General features: G+C 37.6%; 1 protein-coding gene and 1 non-coding gene across 2 annotated transcripts; both read left to right on the top strand.

The window, feature by feature from the left end:
• The first annotated feature begins 1059 nt into the window (after positions 1 to 1059).
• Positions 1060 to 11155, top strand: LOC145772138 (ectonucleotide pyrophosphatase/phosphodiesterase family member 5-like). Its single transcript, XM_082583978.1, has 6 exons — positions 1060 to 1718; positions 3347 to 3532; positions 4862 to 5041; positions 5533 to 5672; positions 6855 to 6951; positions 9917 to 11155. Exons 1-6 carry the CDS (start codon positions 1067 to 1069, stop codon positions 10048 to 10050), a joined length of 1389 nt encoding a protein of 462 aa, XP_082440104.1. The 5' UTR covers positions 1060 to 1066; the 3' UTR covers positions 10051 to 11155.
• Positions 8073 to 8184, top strand: LOC145773069 (U6 spliceosomal RNA). Its single transcript, XR_014289484.1, has one exon. It is a non-coding gene; the product is annotated as a U6 spliceosomal RNA (small nuclear RNA).
• Positions 11156 to 18626: the final 7471 nt, after the last annotated feature.

The following is an 18626-nucleotide window of genomic DNA, read 5'->3' on the forward strand; positions in this document are numbered from 1 at the left end:
TGTAAGGAATTTGATGAAAAACATGACATCACTGTTAATTGTAGAAAGCCATATTATAGAATGTTGTTCAAACCTAAAAGTTTCGACCTATCTGCCACGCCTAAAATCTGCACTGGCCAGAAATCAATCCTCTTTGTTGAAAACATAAGTATTTGATCCCAGCTTCAGTTACTAAATGTCCAAGATGGGAAAAAGATTTTACTTTTTGTATATTTTTACTGCCCAATGTCCATATCAACTTTTCTTTATCAGATAACGATGACATACTAAGACAAGGTAAATCTCTAAATTGCACAGCAAACAAAGAAATACAGACGTAATAAATGTTTACAAAGAGTAAAAAATGTGTTGTTTCAATCTTATTGCACATCATTTTAAGTATGTCAACTACAACACAATTCCCATCGATCTTCGTTCAACAGGATTAGAATTGCCTATAATGACTCGTTTCGAATTTTACACAATATGCCTCATTATGTTGGTGCGCGTGAGTGTCAAGTTATAGGATATGTTACAATTTTTGAAGCTCTCAAGATTGCGAAAATATCTTTATGCCTTTGTTCAACGTTGCTATAAAACTTGGCAACTTTCTACTTGCTTTAATGTCCTCTGACACTTTGTAAAATTGAAAAAGTTTAAACACTACAATGACATGCTCCACGTGCCATCTTTTTGATTTTTTGTTTGTGATTTACTCTAATTGCTTTCCGTATCTGTCAAGTTTTACTGAGCTGACCATAGTCCATTGTATCTTCCAGTGTTTGTGCTGAATTGTCTTCACTCTACTTTTGCGCCGTTGCTGTTTGTGTTAAACTACATGCCATTTATTTTTTGTGTACGGTATCTTTTTTTACTTTGTTAAATCAAATATTACAAATAAATGATAACAATAATATATGTAGGTAATTAATGTATAAATGCCTCATTAGCCTATCTCTCTTTCACAATTGATCTAATCAAAAATAAGCATTTTATGGACCTTTCAAACAAAGTAGTGAGCAAACAGCTGTTCGTATGTGTTCTGCATAAATTAAACTTACCTTAAATTTCAGACAAAAAATTAGAAATGAATTTTTCACTTTTGTGTTTATTGTGTGTTCTCTTCACTGGTTGCTTTGCAGCGGAGCGCCCTCTTGTTCTTTTGATTTCATTTGATGGGTTCAGGTGGAATTACTTGTCAAGAACTCCAACACCCAATTTTGATAGACTAATCAATACCGGTGTAAAGGCTAAATGGTTGCAAGACATATTTGTTACCCAAACCTTTCCAAATCACTACACATTGGCAACTGGCTTATATGAAGAAAGTCATGGAATTGTGTCAAATGTATTTTATGATCCTGTCTTGAAGCAAGAGTTCAACTACCATTCAAGTGCCAGTGTAGGAGATGCGAGATTTTGGGGAGGAGAACCAATTTGGGTCACGAATCAACTGCAAGGTGGTCACACAGGAGTATTTTTTTGGGTTGGAAGTGAGGCACCGATTAAAGGAATAAGACCTACTCAATGGATGCCCTATTCTACGGATTATCCGTGGACGAAACGAGTTGATGCTGTGGTGGATTGGCTAGCTAACAAACCCACTGGAAAAGAACATGAAGCGCTAAACATCACTCTTGCACTTTTGTATTTTCCTCAACCTGACCATTATGGCCACATCTATGGACCAGAGTCCCCCGAAGTCACATCAATGATAGCACAATGTGATAATATTACAGGTAGGTTGTTTTAAGAAACTTTGAAAGAAATTTTGGGAAGATTATGGCAAACCTTGCTGTCAATTTTATTTTACACTTTCAGTAGCTGCTTCGCATCAAATATAATAAAGGTTTTGGCTAAACTAATTAAAATTCTTATTTATGTCAAAAAGTAGTATATTCTTTTCAGACACCGCAGTTAGCACTCACCTCAGTGGACTATTAATTATAGACTTGTTAAAAAAGATTCTTCTTAGGCCGACATATCAGTGTAAAAGTAGATGCTTAATTTTAAGTTTTAGTTGTAGCACTGCCTTGGTAAACTTCGTGTGATAGGCGTCATGTCATGATGTTGGTTTGTTTATGAAATGCTTTGCCTTGCTAGCAAGCTTACTTCCTTCTTGCCACTAATCATGTTAACGGTCAGTGTGTTGGTTTGCTAGGTGTGAAGCTAGAATACAGCTTTCTGTAAAACTTTATCCCAGTGTACATTTTAATGTACAGTATTATGGTTCAGCCACTTTTGTTTGTACGAAATCCATGTGGGTAGGCCTGTTTCTTCTGTATCAGCATATTTCCATCACAAATAAAACACTAAATTTTTTAATAACAATTTCTATTTCCTTAAAAGTATGTTTCATCAAATAATAAGTTAAACTGTATAGGCTATTTTTTGTTTTTATTACGTTCTCATTTTGATAAGACGCTGTAGAAGTAGGTTTTATAAATGTTAAAATCGCCATTCCAAACAACATCTCATAGTTTAGATAAATCTCAAATATTTGTTCTCAAGCATGATTGATGTAACAAAAAAATATTAGTACCGGTAATAAAAAGAATCGCTTACTGAGTAGTATCAAACTATCATCAAATACGAATTCAAACTTACTTCAGCATGCAAACAGCACCAGTTTAACTAGCCTATTGCTAGGCCAACGTTTGCACAACTTGCATTTCTACTACAACCTGCAATCATTTTTTGCCAACAAAATAAAACTAAAAATCTTAGAAATCAAACTTTACCACCACAAAGGTATTTTGGCTGGAAGTGTCGCTCGCCATCAAAATACGTACGCCACGGACATGTTGTATATACATGTGCATTTATGCTAAAATAAATATAACAGGCCAAAATCGTTATGTCTAAAATTAGCTTTTGTGTAACAATGCTATATTCCCTTGCAGTTTACAAAATATGCGTTTTTAACTCGAAGTTTGTGTTTGAAACGAAGCAGTAGAACAACACTAATTGTGTTTCTGTGTTGACTGTACAGCCCACCGAATTTCAAGTTCACTACAAGACTAGGTATTTTTTTGTCAGAAGTGGCTTTGTCTTGTGATTATTTGAGTCTCGAGCGTCATATTCCATCAACATCATGTTTGTTGTGAACTTTGATGCTTGCAAGGCACATTGTTGTTCACGGTCATGGGCATATCTTATAGGATTTTTATCATTTAATTTAGTCTATTTTGCAACGTGAGTTGTCCAAATCAGTCTTGGTTCTGCCTTCGTTTCTTTTGTTGACCAAGATGTATTGTGGTAATCATATAATTGTAAGTTTTTTACGCCAGGTTTGTAAGAGGTGTGTTTACACTTACTAGAAATTTCTGCATGCCGATGATTTGTTACAACATTTGTTTTCTTTCAGGTTACCTTCTTGATAAACTTGCTGACAACAATTTATACGACAAAGTTGACATCATAATCACAAGCGATCACGGGATGGCAACTTTAAGTCAATCACGAACTATTCCTATTTTTCCTCACTTAAACCTAAACCATGTTGACTATCTTTTCAACTATGGCACTGGTGCAGGTGTTTGGCCGAAAGAAGGTAGGATTTTCGTTTGTTATTGATAAAATGTTTTCCCAGTTTATTAGAGGGAGAAGGGGTAGTTTATTGGCCCACTTAGAGGAATCTGGCACTTTCAGGCTTCTTTAAGCTGGTAGGTTTTTAAACGAAGAGACACATTTCACCATTCCCATGCGCAAAAATTGGGTCTGCTACTATTCGGTGAGTCCGATTCGGTGAGAGCCCTACTCGGTGATTTTTTTGAATTTTTTTTTGAAAATTATTGGGTACCGTAGCCTAATTATCATTGCCGCTTTTACATCGTTTTAACGTTGCTAAACGTTGAAATAAGACCCTAACCCTTAACCCCAAACCCTGAACCCCCAAACCCTGAACCCCCAAACCCTTAACCCCCAAACCCTTAAACCCCAAACCCTTAACCCCTAAACCCTTAACCCCCAACCCTTAACCCCCAAACCCTTAACCCCCAACCCTTAACCCCTTAACCCCCAACCCTTAACCCCTAACCCTTAACCCCCAACCCTTAACCCCAAACCTTTAACCCAAAACCCTTAACCCCCAAACCCTTCACCCCCAAACCCTTCACCCCAAACCCTTAACCCCCAAAACCCTTAACCCCCAAACCCTTAACCCCCAAACCCTTAACCCCCAAACCCTTAACCCCCAAACCCTTAACCCCCAAACCATTAACCCCCAACCCTTAACCCCCAAACCCTTCACCCCCAACCCTTAACCCCAAATCCCAACCCTTAACCCCAAACCCTTAACCCCTATCCCTATAACGGCAATGATAATTAGGCTACGGTACCCAATAACTAAAAAAAAAATCACCGAATAGGGCTCTCACCGAAAAAGGCTCTCACCGAATAGGGAACTCACCGAATCGGGCCATTCCGGCAAAAATTACATTATGGCTAAACGTTTAGGCTACACTACTCGCCAAGTTGTACAACTTTCGACTTGTTGGTTATTGTGCTTGACGTTGCGGTATAAACTTGCAAAGATATCTTTCAACTTCGCTGTTTACAGTTTTGATGAATTTTCAAAAATGATAAGAAAAACTTCACATTTTTTTGAACGTACAGCTGAAATCAATTAAAATGTTACCGAAGTTAAAGCAGCGGAAAAGTTCAAAATTAAACAAGTGTTGCTTGTAGCAGTGTAGCACACTTTCTTTACCAGTACCAAGTGTCGTTAAATGGTATCTGTTTTTGAAGTATATATACTTCTCAGGCTCACTGGGTGTTAGACTCAAGAAACAACCTGTTTGTTGTGCTCTTATAGTACCGTAGCTGCTTTCCGTTTCCATGTTACGAAATACATTTAGCTTTTCGTGATTTTTTTTCTAAGGTTTTGTTGATTCTGTCTATGAAAGTCTTTCAAACATTGGACCTCGTGCACAAGTTTGGAAAAGAGAAGATGTTCCAAAAAATTTCCATTACAACGACAACGCTCGCGTTCCTCCTATTGTGATAATGGCCCAGGATGACTGGTTCCTGATCAACGGAACTAAGGACCACATTCATATGAGTAAGCTGCTGAAGTCATCTCATGTGAAGTGGCACCAACTTGTACAGTTTGTGATATGAATACTTTTGTAGTTGAAGTTAACTCTTTCATGAAAAGAAGATTACGGCCCCAGTGATGTAGTTTTATGCAGTACCGCTTTGGTATACCATATACATAGTTCATTGAAAATAATAGAATACTAAAGCCTGTTGGAATCACAAGAGTATTACTAAATTTAATCAGTCCGGAAAGTTCGAAATATAGTTACTTGAGACCTAATTAACTTTCGTTTAATTCAACAACAACAAACAATGGTGATTAGCCTCCAATTAAACTAATTATCAAAGTATTTCTTCAACTCGTGGTTAACTGATTCTCCGCTAGCTATAAATTGTCCTTGGCTAAAACACGCAATCGAAGAAGCAGCAAGACACTTTTAAGTTGGTTATTCTCATGCAAATGTTTTCTGTACGCAAGGTTTTTGCTTCTTTTCTTACATCATTTTGATGCAGATGGAAGTCATGGATACAACAATTCTTTGATGGACATGCATCCATTTTTTATCGCACATGGGCCAAGTTTTCGAGAAAATTACGTCTCGGAACCTTTTAGCAGCGTCAACGTTTACGCTCTAGTGTGCCACCTCATGGGGGTGAGTAAGCCGAAAAAACAAATGTTGTTATTGACATCGCTGCCCCATATGGTGATTTGTGATGCTATTGAATATATGTTTTCTTTACGTGACAGTAAAGATTGCACATCGTTTCGTTGTATGCTAAGTTTCCATGCGAAACTTTAGACAATTCACTAATCCGATGTGTTGGAGTTTGCAATTGAACATTCATAAGTTAAATGAAAGCAGCAAAGTTAAAGTAACAAAATTCTTAAACATTTTACTATAATTAAGTTTTTGCCACCATAGGGCTTAATTAAAGTTATTAAACAGCATTTGAAATGTTAAGTAAAATCTTGCATTCCATATGAGGGAAGGTTTATTCGTATCGTAATCAAATATTTAAGTTACAGAAATTGGCTGCTTCAATTTAAGCGAATTTGTGCATAAAGTTTCAATATTTATCATTACATACCATAGGTTATTAGTCTTGTTAAAATGTTGAGGATGTTTTTGACCAAAATGAAAACAGATAAAGCGCCCTGGCTAAGTGGTATGCCAATTAATGCGATTTGATGATGGAATATTGTCATTGAAGCCACTCTGGGAATGTCTATAACTCTGTGAGTTGAAGGGAAATTGTGTTGGCACCACTGTGCAAGGTTAAAAGTTTGAAAATGCTTTGAACACGCTATCAAAGTTATCAAAAAAGTATATGAAGCACTGAACCGCCAGAAATTTATAATTTGCGATATGCTTATGGGTTTCATGTGAGTGTGGAAACAAACTTATGTTAGATGAAAGAACGCATTAAAAAGTAAAGTGAACATTAACAAAACCAAGGCAATGAATACCGAAACAAAGCCTTTGAAAGAAGGCATCTGTAACCCGTATGGAATATGCGTAAAGTAGTTATGATAAATTTCATTCAGTGTACGAAGTGCAAGTATTGGTGTTTAAAGTTAAAAAGTGTTGAAAGTGTTTGGGTGCCACTGGGATGCCGAAGAGCGGAATGAATTACGGATGTCGAGATGTGATTGTTTGACGGGGGTTTTGGGTGGAAATTTCAATGCTAAAGTTAAAGTTGGATTTGAAAAAAAAGCCGATTAACTCCCCCCTCCCGTATTTATGGTTTGATTATGTGATACGGTAGTAGCCTATCAAGACATGTACAGTATTGCAAAATACGTGTGTAATCATAACCATGCATTACATTACCAGCTTCAACCTGCGCCTAATAATGGCTCCCTGGATGCGGTTCGTCATTTGTTGAGATCCAAAGCTGGCTGGTGTTCAGATTACTTCTGCAGCGTAACTTGTAAGTCAGCCCAGTATTTGTGGTGTTATCAATATGTTATAAACTTTTAAGTGACTAATTTTCATCTCTGACATAAAATTATTCAAGTTTTTTTTTTGCCCTTTAAAAGTACTTTTCATATCGACCACAGATGCTCAGCATGGTTATTGGTTAAGCATAAGCCGTAGAGCAGGGGTCACCAACCTTTTTTGGATGCGGGCCACTTTGGCACTAAGGAGAGCTGTGGCGGGCCGCACTAATAAAATTTTAGGTAGGTTGACTCTTATGTTAGAAAAGAACGCATTTCGTACCCAGTACCCAGCGTTACATGTTGTTCATATGTATGTTTGAATACCGCAGCAACAAAATTAATCGAACAACGCTACTGCCAGGCCAAGCTCCTTTTACAACACTTTTGACTTTTTTAACAATGCCTAATAAACGAGGCCACTTGTTTTGCGCACGTATAGCGAGGCGAGTGGTTTCATCAGAATATTCATCGCCAAGCAAGAGTGGTGTTGTCACTTCGTTTCACAAAAGATATCTTGCAATTAACAATTTCAGTAAACAAGGAAATGTTTGACACATCGCAATACAGGCAACAATAGTGACCTGCAAACATATCAGCGAAAAATAGGCTCCAATAACAGGGAGTTATCCACAAAAATAACTCCAATAACACAGCCCTGGGTTCGATTCCAGGTCGGGTCATACCAAAGACTTTAAAAAGCGTACCGATTGTGTTCTTTCTTGCATAACGCAGTGAGGATAAATCGGGTAATAATCTGGTGATATATCACCCTCTTCCAATCTGCCTTGAGCCAGCATGGAAGCAGTACGGCTCATAAAATCACATGGAACCCTGTCAAGTAACCCATGTTGATGCGCTGCAAGCGGAGATAGCGAATGATTATTAACCGGGAGAAAGAAACCAGGCACCATGAAACAAACGCTTGTGGAAATCACCGAAAAATCGTAATTCTATCGTAATTCATGAACAGTCTTCCTTCTAAAAAAGCAATGAGTTGGGTTTTCATCCTTTTTGTGAGAGTCTATAAAACCGTCTTTCTTTTATTATAGACAACTGTCACTTGCGGTGCTTATCAGCGTGGCAAGAATTTGTTGATTAACAACATTTTGCAGTACTTGCTTCGGCAGTACATGTACTAAAATTGGAACGATACAGAGAAGATTAGCATGGTCCTTGCGCAAGAATGACACGCAAAATCGTGAAGCGTTCCATTCCATATTTCTTTAAAAAAAAAACATTTTGCAGTACTAAGCTGAATATTTTCATAATACAATCAGAAAAAGTCTTTCAATTTATATATAATATTTTGCCAATTTATTATAAATTGAGTTGGCGCACAGACCTTTTTTGCAAACAAAAACTTGCATAAAGAGAACACTGCTCGTGAAACACAATAACGGTGAAACGCACACTAGTGTTTACATGACATTTACAAACTTAAAATAAGCAACCCTATGCTCACAAAAAATCGAAAATAAGAAAATTGAAAAAAAAGAAAATCGAAAAAAAGATCGAACTTAAAATAAGCAACCCTATGCTCACAGACGTTTTAATCAACCACTGGGACAGTGTGGCTGGACATCGCATTGGAATAACTTTAAGCAACCCCCACCTAAAACTATAATCTGATTGGTCGGTCGGTGGAATCGTATGCAAAGCGAAAATATGCTTCTCGGAAAGTATTTTTTGCCTTCATCTTTTTGCCTTCGTGCTCTTTAACTCCTCAAGAAAAGTATTTTTGGTTATACTTGTACGCTGATACCTTCCGCGGACCGCAGCGATACAGCGTGGCGGGCCGCATGCGGCCCGCCAGTTGGTGACCCCTGCCGTAGAGCAATTATCTTAACTTGTCTTGTCTCTTGCTAAGTCATTGGAATGGATAATAGTTTTGTTTTTTCGTAAAATAATTTTTTTTGCAAGTTATTGAAAGTAGTTTCAACTGCTTATCTTTTTCGCTTTCCCTCTAGTTTTAAATTTCTATCATTTTATTCTTTTCATTCACAACTGATCTAGATTCGCATATAACAATTTTCAAGTGGGAGAATTGCAGGTTCTCGCTTTTGCGTCATATTGTTTACGCGTCATATTGTTTACGTCATATTGTTTACTAACGATTTCATTGGCAATTCTAAATTCCAATTTGTTATCTGCAAACCTTGACTTTTATTAAGTAATCTTTCTGGTTGGTTAGCCGCAATTTTGGTTGGTTTTAAATCTTTATCCTCGGACTGACAAAGAGTTGATAGGTTATTCCTAGTAGTTTCGCATACTTGTAGAATGTAGAGGCTTTTGACGCAGGGCCGGTTACCGAGATTGACAGAGTGTAGTTTTCCGATTGTTGAAGTGTTGTTGCCAGGGAATTATTCCATTCATTAGATGCCGGTAAATGGAGAGCAGTCCTTAGAATGCGTTGCTCAATCGCATGCCCCGAGAGTCGAACCAGCGCCGCTTGATCTTGAAGCTTCTTCGTTTACTAAGTCACGCGCTAATCAACTGAGCTATCGGAGCGGAATATTTAAATATTGGCGGCACCAAGGAAGCCAATCTTCGTGTCCACCTTCAGGCATATCTTTAAGTGTCCTGCCAAAGACACAGCCTCATGCTCTTGAGCGGTGTCGAACCGGCGCCCTTTCAATTGCCTTTTCTGGGCCCTCACCACTCGGCTATGCAGCCGACTATTTGATTTGATGATGAAGCATGTTTTAAAAAAGACTGAAGGTTGCAACACAAGGAAGTAATTTGGTTGTGCAGCTGCCAACTTGTCCAGCAAGCACAATTTATCACGCTATATCTGCTTACACGTCAAGTCAAGAATGTGCTGACTGCAAGGATGTAAACATGTGCTAACCTTTTGAAACCACTTCTTTTGAATTGTTTGAACCTATGTAAATCTTAAATCAATGTAAAATTGTGAGATTTTTATGCTGAATATGAGAAAGCTAATTGTTTTTCCAGGGTTGGTTTTGGGAGTTGCTTTATTTTTTCTTCTCGTCCTCATTCTAATAGCGTTGTCGCAACGTACCCCGAGACGTGGAACGGAAAAAATACAAGAAAAGCATCAACCATTGCTTGGTGATTACGAAATCTGAAACTCCAACCGAGCACATTGTTGAAGCTATCACATGATTGCAACATATACAGTATTTCCTGCATCTTATTCACATTTTTGGAAACACCTCAGAGGGATAGCCATGTCGACAACATTATATTCTGCGATGGCCAGTTTCTACAGAATAGGTAGATATAGGTACCTTTGCTATATTTTTTCTTGTGGCTGTATATTAGTGATTAAACAACATGTTCATTCAAAAGATATGCATCTTCCCACTTGGTGTTGATATCGTTGTTATATTTTTAATGCTTTGCTTGTGTAATGCTATTTTGTCCCATCAAACCATCCACCACGCTACGTTATCATTAATAGCTGCATGATTGTTCCATGAGCTATTCATATGATTTTTACCGAGCAATCTTAATATTTTTATATTCTTGTTCGTCTTGTTTTAACACCTGCTTAGCCAAAGTTCCTGTTTTTACATCGTTTCAACATCCGATAATGTTAAAAGGTTGGTTAGCTGTGTGGTCACGGCTAAGCGGTTTGCATTTTTTAAATTGGAGTGGATTGTTTCTTCAGATTTTTTACTTTGTTTATGTGAATTACATTTGATCGAATAAGCTAATAGCAAAAGTGACTTCTTTGATTTTTTTTCAGTGAGACGTTTTAGTTTTATAACATAAATTGGCCTATTTTTATACTACTTAAGGCTTAAAGAAATTGATCGAATCTTTATCCTCGGACTGGGAAAGCTTCTTTCAGAGCTTAATCCTGGCAGTTTCGCATACTTGTAAAGGCTTTGAATCACTGACACAGGCCCGGTCAACGAGATTGACAGCGTGAACTTTCCGATTGTTGAAGTCTTGATGCCGTGGAATTTTTCCATCCATTACATGCCGCTGAATGGAGAGCAGTCCTTAACGTGCGTTGTTCAAGCGCACACCCGAGAGTCGAACCAGCGCCTCTTGATCTTGAAGCTTCTTCGTTCCAGAAGTCACGTGTTAACCAACTGAGCTAGCGAAATTACTGTACGGTATTGTTCATTTGTGTTTATCTTAGCTTTGGACTAAAGTGCAACCAATGCATAAATTATGTTGAGTTATTGCGACCGTGCCAAACTGATTATAATCGTGATAAGCATCGTGTTTTAGTCTCTAGCGCGTTTTATCGCTTCTACCTTTTTCCCATCTCCGTTATGTTTGTTTCTCGGCAGTCGAGTGTAGCAAGAATTGACAGCGATAGACGCGTATTTCGCCCATGAGGCTGAGGCGATACTGATCCCAGCCTCATAGGCGAAACACGTGTTTATCGCTGTCAATTCTTGCTACTGTCGACTGCCGAGAAACACATGTTTTTGGAAAAGTCTTGATGGCTATTGTGGAGGCTACAACGGTATGGTTAGCGAAACACAATGCTCGCTGTTCTATAGTGAGTAGTCAGGTAGTGCTGACGCCAGGAAGAACGATACTCAGACCCTCAACAATTGGTTAATTTACTGCAAAAAAAAAAACGCTTTAAATAATTAATCAAAGTTGGTTATAGATTCTAGTTTTTTTAGCACCACCATTCTAAACTTTTTAAACATCTAAAATTGGGTCAAAGAAAGCAAACATTTTTTTAGAATTTAAGAAACAAAAATTGTGAACACAGTTAAATCATATTTTTTTCATACATCAACATATAGTTCAGGTCCTTAGGGGAATCTTTAGGCTAAACGTGTTACACGTTGTTTTTTTGCATATTTTTGCAGTTGATCAACCCAACTTTGATTTTAGTGGGTGCCGCAACTTTTTGGGTCACGTGATCACCCCCAAATCGGGGATTTCCCCAGAAATCACGTTTCAGCTCTTTTACGTCATTTTTGTGCAATTACATATTCGATTTTTGTATATTTTAACTTAAAAAGCACATACTAATAAGTGAGACAAAATAAACACAAAATAATTTAATTGATGACGTCATTGTGACGTCATCAAATATTTTTTTTTGCTTTTTTAACCTATTTTGGTCGTTTGCTGTTGGTTTTAGTTGGAGTACCGGTTACTAAAACCATTTCACAATTCCTAAAAGTAGTTTCGTCATGATTGCGTCTTTTATGACGTCATCATTACATTATTAAAACTAGACAACTTCAAATTCAGGAACCAAAGGTAAGTTTATTCCGAAAAAAGCGATCAAATACTCTCATTATTAGTTTTGCAAATGCTTAAAATTTTACAATTGCAAGCAATAACAATAATTCCAGTACAGTATGACGCAATAACGACGTCATCAAGGGAATAACCAGAAGAGCAGCTACCAGGGGTGAATTTCCCTTTTGGTCATGCCACTTTAAAATTTAAAATAATTATGTAGCCCTAATTATGATCTACAAATCCAATTAATACACGACCCCAGATGATGCAATGTCAGAGTCTTAACACTGTTAATTCAAGATGAAAAAACTAGCGGTTTTCGATGTTAAATTCCTACCATACGTAATTTGATATTAAAAAAAATCGTGTACGACAAGTTTTTTCAAGTTACAAGATAGAGTTTAGAAAGTCAAAAGCATTTCTTGAATGATGATTGTGGATTGGAGATGAAACGTCAATGTGGATTGAAGATGAAACATCAGAGAGGATTGGATATTTTGTGGTCGAATTGCATGTTTCGTACTCGCATGAACAAAGACTTGTGCATTTTATGGATTTTTTCTTACAGGGACATCGAGAGCCACAAGTAGACTGACAAAACGGAACAAGCTGATTTGCATCATTATGTTTCCAACCCCAAGCTAAAGGAGAAGGTAGTTGCTGAACATTTACGAGGCTTGATTTCCGTATTTCAGCTTGATGTATCGCTCTGCGTGTATGTTGCATCAAAGCAGCTGACGTTGGTGGCAGCTTTTCAATAGTGCAACCATTGGTAAACATCATATAACGGCATTCGTCTACATCCGTGATAGTAGGACTATTGCCATAAAGAGCTATGACATACTTTTGTATGTCATTTATAGAACTAGGTGAGCTTGAGAAATTCAGAGAGTTAAATAAGCCACACATTGCGGTAAGATTAAGCATACAACAATCCCAAGCCTTTTTTTCCGAAGACGAAACAGTATCACAGATTGTGATAGCATAAAACAAAGGTAAAGAAGCGCAAATCATCTGAGATTGAGGTGAAGATGAAACAATATCATGGATTGGAATGAAGCGAGTTTTTTCTCCAACTCCAAATTCAACCCATAGTTTACAGATTTCTAACTTGTCAAAACACGAAATTGCAATAATTACCACATCAGTATCTACTGTTTTGACTATGGCATCGGATTTTCCATGTTTCACATGGAGAAACATACGGGTGTCTGCCTCTTCGTGATCACATGGGGAAACATCAGACATGTCCAATGTTTGATTGTGAAGAGCTGTATCTAATGATGTTACAACAATCGTAAACAAGTTTGGATCGACTGAAGTTATCACAGCTTGTTGAACCAGTTGATATAACGCAGTTTTGTTGCTGTCATTTCCCAAAAACTCAGACCAGTTGAGAGGAAGACGAGTATTACTTGTGACAGCCACGTAACATCCAGACCCTGTTTCTTGCAGAAGATAAGCCTCAGATAGCTACTGCCATCACAGAACATGCCAGCAGTGTGATGTCAGCCGATTATGAAGTAGTGAAAGAATCTGCCTCGAAAACCGATCACTACATTCCTTGATGGAGGGTTCTTGTTGCATCGAGTGCCATGGAAACTGGAGACAGTTATGGGTCTATTGCACAGTCGTATGCAGATTTTACCATTCGTCATTATCGCTTAGCAACGGTGGTCTTTGATGGATATGGTGGTCCGTCTATCAAAGACAATACCCATCAAAGACGCGGCATGAACGTCCACCCGGTTGTTCACTTTACTGTAGACACCCAGTTCATTGGAAAGAAGGAGCAGTTCTTGCCTCGAGCTTCCAACAAGGAAGGATTAATTTCTGCTCAACTGAGGAATAGAAGTTGCAATGTGATGAACGCTCCAGGTGATGCAGATGTTGACATCGTCAAGACGGCAGATGGACAGCCCTCATCGACATAGTACGGCTTTAATTGGTGAAGACACGGACCTTTTAATATTGATACTACGCTATGCTGACACTGACCCAGACATTAAAGACCTCTACTTCCACTCCGAAAAGGCTTACGCAACCAAAATACACGACATCAACAAACTTAAAGCAATCATCGGACCAGACATAATTATGCTTACAGCTCCTCTTCATTCATGCATTCACCGGTTGTGATTCAACGTCAAGGATATTTGGTATCGGGAAGAAGACGCTTTCCAGAAACTAGTGAAAAGTCAACCAATAATCAAAGAATGTGCAAATTGCTTTATTCTCCCAAATCAGACAGACCACATCATTAAGGATCTTGGAAACAAAGCTATGACCGTTATGTTTGGCAACGATGGCAGTAGTAACCTAGAAACACAGCGATACAATACATTGGTCAAGAAAATTAAAACAGCCAAATCCTTTGTTCACCCTGAACGCTTGCCACCTACATCATCCTTTACCAAATTCCACTGCCTCAGAGTTTACTACCAGATTATGGTCAGGATGGGTAGGCTACTGACGATGGTATGGATGCTCTAGACTGGGGATGGAAAGTAGACAATAATCAGATGGTTCCAATCATGACGAACATGAAAGCTGCCCCGGACAACCTACTGAAAGTGATCACTGCAATTGCGAATCGTGTTCACCTCACTGTAGTTGCCGGAGATATGTGCTACCATACCATGCTGGATGTGGACCATGCCAAACTGGTTCATGTGTCCATACAGCAGTCACATAATTACAGACGATGACATCGAGAGTCACAGCGATGAGCATTAGTAATACTTGATCCATTTGCTTTCTTTACGCTGATTACGGTATGTCAAGAGTCTACATGACCACATCGTATGAGCTCTTTATGCCTGCTCAGTTAACCCAAATACATATAGAAATTTACCGGGTTTATTAATAAACAATACATTGTTATTGTACATTTTTAATTGTTTTGGCAGCCATCTTGGATTGCCATATTGAATTTATAGGCTATCAGATAATTTAACAATTCTGAGAATGGTCTCATTGACTTCACAAGGTATAAAAACCTAGATATAGACACCAAAACTACACGTTTTGGTCATATGATAACCTAGTTATGGTCAATTTACTGTCATTTTAATGGTTTGGCAGCCATCTTGGTTTGCCATATTGAATTTATAGGCTATCAGATAATTCAACAATTCTGACAATAGTCTCATTGACTTCACAGGGTATACAAACCTAGATATAGACATCAAAACTACATGTTTTGGTCATATGATGACCTAGTTATGTTCAATTTACTATGTTATTTTAATGGTTTAGCGGCCATCTTGGATTGCCATATTGAATTTATAGGCTATCAGATGAATTAACAATTCTGAGAATGGTTTCATTGACTTTACAGGGTATAAAAACCTAGATATAGACACCAAAACTACATGTTTTGGTCATAGGATGACCTAGTTATGGTCAATTTACTATTATTTTAATGGTTTGGCGGCCATCTTGGATGGCCATATTGAATTTATAGGCTATCAGATAATTCAACAATTCTGAGAATGGTTTCATTGACTTTACAGGGTATAAAAACCTAGATACAGACACCAAAACTACATGTTTTGGTCATATGATGGCCGAGTTATGGTCAATTTACTGTTTTGTTCAATGGTTTAGCGGCCATCTTGAAAATAACCACTTTCCGGAAGTTGGATTCCTTAAGATTTTGAATATGTTAGTACTGACACTCAATACTAATCAAATCAGTTGAAAAACCATTGGTAACTTATTGTAACCAAAAAAGTAACACCAACAACAAACAAGCGACTACAATAAGAAAAAAACAAGCAAAAAATTAATACATGACGTCACAATGACGTCATTAATAACATAATTTTGTGCGATTTTTATCTCGTGTATTTTGTAGTGGCAGTCAGTCCAAATGTAAAAAAATAACGTATCTAATTGCATAAAAATGCCGTGAAAAGAGCTCAAAATTGACTTGGGGGGAATCCCCGATTTGGGGGTGATCACGTGACCCAAAAAGTTGCGGCACCCACTAAAATTGAAGTTAGATTCATCAGCTACAAAAAAATGCAAAAAAACAACGTGTAACACGTTTAGCCTAAAGATGCTCATTTTTGCCCCTAAGGGCCTGAACTAATAAAGTATGTGGAAGTTGACTTAGTTGTCATAACGAACACAGAAAACGTTTTAAACTTTGAAATGGCAGCACTGACTTAAGTTAGATTGAAACTTCAAATCTACTTTTCTTGGACACATATTAACAGTGGCTTAATGTTAGTCATTGCAGCTAATTACTTTGTACAGCACGAGCTCTAAAAGAATACCTTTATCTAGTAAGTAAATTTCAATTATAAAGTGATCTTGATCTTATTGTTCTTCAAAATCACACAAAAAAGATCTTAGATCAAGATCACCAAAATAAAAGTGATCTTGAAAATCAAGATCACTTGTGATCTTCAAGATCATGCCCATCTCTGCATGTTGCGCATCAAATCAGACGTTGCAAAACCTTTATTATTTGATGCTGTAATCTTTAACTTTGCATTGCAAAAGGTATTGTATTGCCTGTATTGTGTGTTTACAATTTTTTCTCCATTTATACTATACTGAAATTACCAGCTACAACAATTTCGATTCACATCATAACTTAAATGAAACCTATTCTACCGACATGCTGAGGAAGTTGTTTTCACCGATCCAACAAAGGTTCTTCAGGTTTCCACACAACAAACAGACAAGAATGCTAACAGGATCATCAGCAAACACGCCGGCACTGTGCAAACACTACGGTACATAGGTGGGATCCCCACACTGTAAATCCAGTATTCAGGACGTCGATTAACTTACCTTGTAAAGGATTGCCCAGTCACCAAACACAATGGTTGTAGCGCCAAAGGCACCACATATGAGCTGTGCAGTGTGCACATCATACGACTCTTCCACAATTTTTTTCTAGACAAAAAATTGAGCAACAATGGCAATTTTGCTGAAAATATAGTCGAGTGATTTTGTTGATTTTCATATTCAAAAAAGTTTATTTCATGTCAATATGTTGTTAAAATCGAAATTCAGGAATTCAATTTCACGCTGAGGAATGTTCAGCTTGAGACTCATGATGCAACGCGTAGCCTAATACAAATCCTGTGCTTGTATTTTTCCTGAAAATTGTATTTGGGGAAGGGGGCTTTTATCGTAAGGTACCCTTCCCTAATAAGGCCCGCCTTTTTGATTTTGTCGCAAATTCATCATGAAATGGAAAAAGCGGGTACCAATATGTGTTTTATTGTGTTTTAGCATCTTTAAACACCTCTTTAGAATAATTTTAATAACATATTGACCACAGTTTTAAAATTATAGTTGATTTGCTAATTACTTCTGAGTGGGCCTTAAAAGGGCACCATTGCCTTAATAAGGCCAGCCATCTAAACTCAATTTTTTGAACCATAAAGTGCGTAAAAAAAAACAATAGCCTACACAACATCAAAACCGCGAAAAATCCCAAAAACAATTTCGTTACCATAGTTTATTACAAAAAGAAATGTTAAACTTCACGTAATGAGTTCAAGTAAGTTCTTTTCCAATCAATCGTAAGTTCGTGCAAACAAGGTTTTTTTCAATCACAAGTTCAAATAAATTTCTTCAAAGAAATTCTTTTTCAACAAAAAAACATTTACATATCACAATCAGGGCATGCGAATTTATCATCATCTTTTGTTAAACCAACGCAGCTTTCATGGTTGCCTACCATATTTTGCAACTTTCACGTTGCCTCATGTCGGAGACTGTATTTTCTAAACATACTGGGCAATTTCCTGCACTTGGACGTCTTTTCATAATTATTGTTTTCCCCTTTCGTTTTGCCTTTTCTCTCCCTTTTCCATACGTGTCAAACAGAGATTTCGATACAGTTGTTGCGCGATAATTAATGCTCCTTTTTCTTTGCCCCCGCTTCTTGCTTAGAGTATTTTCTGACGGTGTAGCCATAATGCTACAACATGGTGTTGATATGGGGGGCTGTGTTGAGATCCCATGACTTGTTGATGGTTGAGGAGAGATCCCATGACTTGTTTATATTTGTGGAGACATCTCATGACTTATTAATGGTTGTTGAGACATCTTATTACTTGTTGATATTTGTGGAGACATCTCATGACTTGTTAACGATTGTGGAGACATCCCATACCTTGTTGATATTTGTGGAGACAACTCATGACTTGTTGACGGTTGAGGAGACATCCCACAACTTGTTGGTGGCTATGAAAACATTTCATGATTCGGTGATGGCAGCTAAGATTGGTCACCGACAGTATGGTCAATGTTGGTGACATCACTTGGAGCAAAGACATGGTCAGCAGTAGCCTTGTTAGCAAATGGAAAAATTCCAAATCCTAATAAAAGCGAAACCCAATTTTCGCAAAACTGGAAACAGGTAAGTTATTTTGTGCCCTAACCACATGGCGGTGGTGTTTTGATCTGAGGTTGTACTTGTTAGCTGCCAGTAAGGGAGTATCAACTG

Source organism: Aplidium turbinatum, chromosome 6 (assembly GCF_918807975.1).
Source record: "Aplidium turbinatum chromosome 6, kaAplTurb1.1, whole genome shotgun sequence".
Classification (NCBI taxonomy): Eukaryota; Metazoa; Chordata; class Ascidiacea; order Aplousobranchia; family Polyclinidae; genus Aplidium; species Aplidium turbinatum.

Excerpts from the sequence above, each read along its gene's own strand:
- LOC145772138 (XM_082583978.1), top strand. The coding sequence starts at position 1,067 with ATGAATTTTTCACTTTTGTGTTTATTGTGTGTTCTCTTCACTGGTTGC. Across the intron at positions 1,719-3,346 it reads ACAATGTGATAATATTACAG|GTTACCTTCTTGATAAACTT; the intron begins GTAGGTTGTTTT and ends GTTTTCTTTCAG. Across the intron at positions 5,042-5,532 it reads TAAGGACCACATTCATATGA|ATGGAAGTCATGGATACAAC; the intron begins GTAAGCTGCTGA and ends ATTTTGATGCAG.